Source organism: Peromyscus maniculatus, chromosome 10 (assembly GCF_049852395.1).
Source record: "Peromyscus maniculatus bairdii isolate BWxNUB_F1_BW_parent chromosome 10, HU_Pman_BW_mat_3.1, whole genome shotgun sequence".
Classification (NCBI taxonomy): domain Eukaryota; kingdom Metazoa; phylum Chordata; class Mammalia; order Rodentia; family Cricetidae; genus Peromyscus; species Peromyscus maniculatus.
Genome location: NC_134861.1, coordinates 26,517,501 through 26,522,307, shown reverse-complemented (window position 1 = coordinate 26,522,307; position 4,807 = coordinate 26,517,501). Strand labels below are relative to the sequence as shown.

Sequence of the window (4,807 nt, the reverse complement as noted above, 5' to 3'; positions counted from 1 at the left end):
GCGATCTTTCTTGAACTAAATTAACAAATTCAGCTCCTACATGTAGTCACCAAAAGCATATATTTGAAAAAGAGGATTCAGTGTGCCATATTTATGCATTATTTAATGGTATGCAAATTATAAGTCAGACAGGAAAACCACACGTCAGCATTAATAAACAGGAATACTACTACATTAATTATGATATTGCTATGATTTATTCCCTAGTTTTGCATTTTGATTCTCTTTGAAAATGTATGCCATCTGATAAGTGAAAGCCTATTTCCTCTCCTACATGTCATGCCCATCCCTGGAGTCTGGTCCTCCTGCCCACCCCGTGGGCTTCTGCAGGAAACAGGTACACAAACACTAAGCCAAAGCAGCCAGCCACGTTGCCTGGCAAACATTAAAAATTAAAGAACAAGCGCACGCCGCCTAAAGCTCCAACATTTATTATGTCAATGTTAAGCACACCTTTTAAAAGACAACATAGAATGTATAGAAACAGGGGGTTCGGGGCTCATGCTCATTTCCACAACACGGGTAGTAGGTTGGCTGGTCTGAAAAGGGTCGGCCGTCGCTCGGACAGCGACAGTCGGAGGGCCCTCTAAATGGGACGGGTTCACTGTTCCAATGGGGGTCTGTTTTTTTGTTTTCACTTTTTATTAAAAAATATAAATAAAATGGCACTGCAGGCCCGGGCTGGAGGGACTCGGCGGGACTCTTGTCTTCGCACAACGGCTTCTTGGAGGGTTACTGTCAGAGGACATCACAAACTAGCAGGATGACGAGTCACGCTGACATCGGCTGGGCGACACATGTCCACCCCGCCCCTGGGGGTTTCAAAGTTTCTCAGAACTTAAGGGCTCTTGAGCTTCCATCCGAAAACTGCCACACATCTTGAGCTCTCTGGGCACTACGCCGAATGGGGGTGTGTGAAGAACCTGGAAAGAGGTTGGAGACAGAGGAAGGAAAAAAGTACAGGTGTGACTTGGCCTGGTGATTTTCTGTTGTCTTGCTAGCTTTTCACAATTAAGACTTAAGTCAACCACAGGTCGAGCCACTGGCATGGTCTCTAGCGTCATCTCCCTCCCTGGACATGTCCACCTCTGGGGTCTCCCACACCTCCCCCCAAAGGACCCAGACTCCCTACTCCACCACGTGGAAGGCCTACTCCACGTGGGACACACCTGGGCAGAAACACTCCTCCTTGTGACTGAGGAAGCTTGGCAGCAGACAGTCCTTTGGTCAAGGATGGGGGAGAGGGGCAAGGGTAGGGAGACAGCTTCTTAAAATGATAATAAAATTATAAAGAAACAAAAACCAAAACTGATGTAAAAGCAGCTCAACGAAAACATGAAATGTCATCCAGTTCAACGTCAAAGCAGCCAGCGATTTACAAGAGGTGAACAAATCTCTGAAGAGAAAGCCAGAACCCAAAAAAGTTGCCCTCAAATTGCACCCAAACTGCCTGTAGTTTCTTTCAAACATGCAAGGTTTTTTGTTTATTTGAGGGTTTTGGTTTTTTTGCTTTGCTTTGTTTTTTTGTTTTTTGGTCCTGGGAAAGGCAACGGTGAAGGGAGGAAATGGTGATGTCCCCCAGGTCCCCCCTTCTGTGGGCATTGCCTTGAAGCAACAGAACTCAGAGTCCAGATGTGCTGGGAGGAAGGCTAGTACTGTGGCATTCCAGGCCTCGTTGCCATGGTGACCTGAAGCAGGGGCCTGGGGCCTCCTCTCCCCTGACTCCATGAGGCAGGAGGCCTGGGGTCTGGAGCTCAGCTGTGTTCCCACATCCCCCCCTGAGCAGTGGAGACCTGGACTGAGGGGCCTGCTGTGACCAGGTGGACCCTGGGGACCCTGTCCCTGGCACACGCTAGCACTGCCCTGGAGGCCTTTTAAGCAGATGCCCTGCAAAGCCCTTTGTCTGACCCACGACTTGTATGTAAAGCCCTAGTAGACAAGTACATCATAGGCAAATACCATATTCCTGGTTTGTTTAAAAGCGCGCCAGCCCTCTAGGGATCTGGGGGCTCTTGCTTAGGAGAAACTGTAGAATTTGCCTTTTTTTCATTGTCTCTATGAGAGATCTGGTAGATTCATGTGCCTTCCTCCCATAGTTTTTGCCATGTGACAGAAAAGAAAGACAGTATTTGGATCAATCATTGAGTTGTGTTCAGCCAAGTTTGGTCACTTAAGTACAATGACCCTTGTGAACTGTACTGGCTCCTTTTCCCGTTCGGGAGGGAGGGTGGGATCGGCTGCTCCCATGACAGATGACACAGGGAATTAGAAGCAGGCCAGACTCCTTCCCCAAAGACTGACTCCCTGGCCGTGTGCTCCAGTCAATGAAACAGTGGGCTAGCAGGATAATGAGATGCAGAAAAGCCAGTGTGAATGGCCAAGCAGCCATGTCTACCGTCTGTAGGGGTAGCAAGTCCTGGAACACAGCCTATGTTTTCTAGTGTCCGTTTCTTTAAAAAAAAAACAAAAAACAAAAAAGCTCTGGGAAAGCCTCAGGCAATGCTTAGGAAGATTCGCTAAGTGGAGATCATGCTTTTTCAAAGTTAGTGCTCTCTCAAAAACTGATTTCCCAAGTAGGTTGAAAGAACACTGTCAATCGCAGCAAAATTCCCACAACTGTTTAAAAATTCCTGAACACACTAGGCTGGGGACACTGAGTGACCATTCCGTGGTGGATCACAGCCATCAGCAACCATGCTTGTGTGTGGAAAGGAGTGCAAAACCAGAAAACACGGTATTTCCTCCCTAGCTCTCGGAGTAAAATAGGACGTGGGCAAGGCCAGCCCAGGGGCTTCTCAATTTCTTTTGGGGAGGGTTCCAAATAATCTTGGTGTCTTTCAGCCAACTCCCAGTGCCTGTGAAGGAGCCACCTTGTTTCCTGATTTTTCCAGTCGAAGTGTTCTCTAGCTCATCCCTTCTTCTGTCACTTCAACCATTATGAATATATACAACATGAACTTATCGCATACACAAAAGTGAGATCGAAATAAACAGTTCTAGCCACAGAATGCCTTGGGGGGAGGGGGGACAACTACTTCGCACTTCCTGCACAGCTGGTACACAAGAAGCAGCATGTTCACCCCACTTCTTAGCGTCCTTTAAAATGTGTCAGGTTCAGTCTTTCTGAAGATTGTAAACAAGAGGAGAGCAAATGATCCCAGGAAGGATACAGTCACACTGGAAGCACTTAGGGGCTAAAATTTGCAATAATAGCATTGGCTGTATTCCTGCTTATTACGTTTTTCTCAAATGGAGGGCTTTTTCTGTCTTGTTTTTATTCCCTTTGGAACACCCTAGGCATCAGGACATAAATGTACATAAAGAACATTCTACTGGTATGTCAAGACTTACAAAAACTTAACTCTGAATTCTCGATGATAACGGACAATCTGGGTACTTCTTCATTTAAAAATCTATCAGTAATTCATGTTACATGGTGGGAAATTTTGCTTTTGAGATTCCTTTCTAGTACAATTTAAGATGTTTGGGTTCAGGATAGAAAATGTCACGTAGAAGTTCTATTCTTGGTGTCCAGGTTTTCATGCCCCCATTGCTCACAAAGCTCCAGAAATAATATTTTATCAGAGGGTTGTAGTAAGTCACAAGAGGAAGCAACCTGAAGAAGCTGTCTCCCAACAAATTTATTTAACTTTGGGACCATGTAAATCAAACATAATCTGTGATTTATCACCAGATATTTGCACCTCCCCATTCCCAGCTTGATTTAAGATATCTCAACCTATAAGGATACTGTACCCACCATTAATTCTCTCTGTCAGGATGCAAAAATCTAATTACACTAAGAGCATCATATAGTGAGGAATTAAATAAGCACTGTGTCTAACATCTACACAGCTGGACTCTGAGCTCCCCTTGGAAGCACAATCGGGACACACAGAAGCTGTACGGGAACTTCATATGGTGAAGCAAAAGTCACCACCGTTTACAGCTGACAAGGCACAGGGAAATATTTCTATTTGTTCTGGAATCAGTTTGGTACCCAGAAAACATAGATATCTTTCCTTAGTTTACTACAAACATGTTTCTCCAAGGTGCTTGATCCCCATCCCATTTCAACACCTGTGCGATAATCCTTCAAACTGTTCTCAGTGAAGTCCCCTTTCCCACCCAGACTGGCTTAAAAATATAAAAATAAAAGCCAAATGCCTTACTTTCTCCCTACTTAAAAAGAGAAAACTCTTCTGGCCTCGTATACAGGCATTACATGGAAGGACCACTTCACATCACCGGGAGAGAAGAACTATGCAACAAAAATGCTACCACGAGAAGACAACAGAACAGCTTTTGTTCGGGTTTTACAAAACTCAGAACACTGTGGGATCCATTCATCTACACTGGGGACAGGGAGACAGTACCACGGAGGCACGTGCTCTGATAAAGCAAACCGATGCTGCAACATGCAGTAGTTGGAAAACCGACAACACAGATTTCTAAGGAAAGGAATTTTAAAACAGACCTAACCTGCCTTTCAAGCCATTGCAAAACATGAAAGAATAATTAACTGAAGGGTTACCTACCCTTATTTGCCACCAGCAAGGTAGAACCTTTTACATATATATATATATATATATATGTATGTATGTATATATGCATGTACATGTTTATATATACGTACATATATATAAGACAGTCCGTGGCGTGTACAGACCATAGGGTTTCAGAATCCCAAGGCAAACCATGATGCGTCTTAGGAGCCCAACAGTGGCTTCCAGAGGCTCGGCTTGGTCTGGCCACCTTTGGTTGCCGGTTTTTTCTCGTCCTATCTTTTGCCTCCCCTCGTCTTATT

General features: G+C 45.0%; 1 protein-coding gene across 13 annotated transcripts in view; it reads right to left on the bottom strand.

Annotated features, from left to right (window-relative positions):
• Nucleotides 1-415: 415 nt before the first annotated feature.
• Nucleotides 416-4,807, bottom strand: part of Bcl11a (BCL11 transcription factor A) — a 99,924-nt gene continuing 95,532 nt past the window's right edge. For 7 of the 13 annotated variants that reach the window (XM_015993648.3, XM_006974785.4, XM_006974786.4 and 4 more), the window contains exon 5: nt 416-923. In XM_015993648.3, the coding sequence (XP_015849134.1) occupies nt 822-923 (102 nt within the window). In that variant the 3' untranslated portion in view covers nt 416-821. Of the gene's footprint in view, nt 924-4,574 lie in introns of those variants that run through there. The other 6 variants (XM_076546126.1, XM_076546124.1, XM_015993646.3 and 3 more) reach the window with 3 other exon arrangements.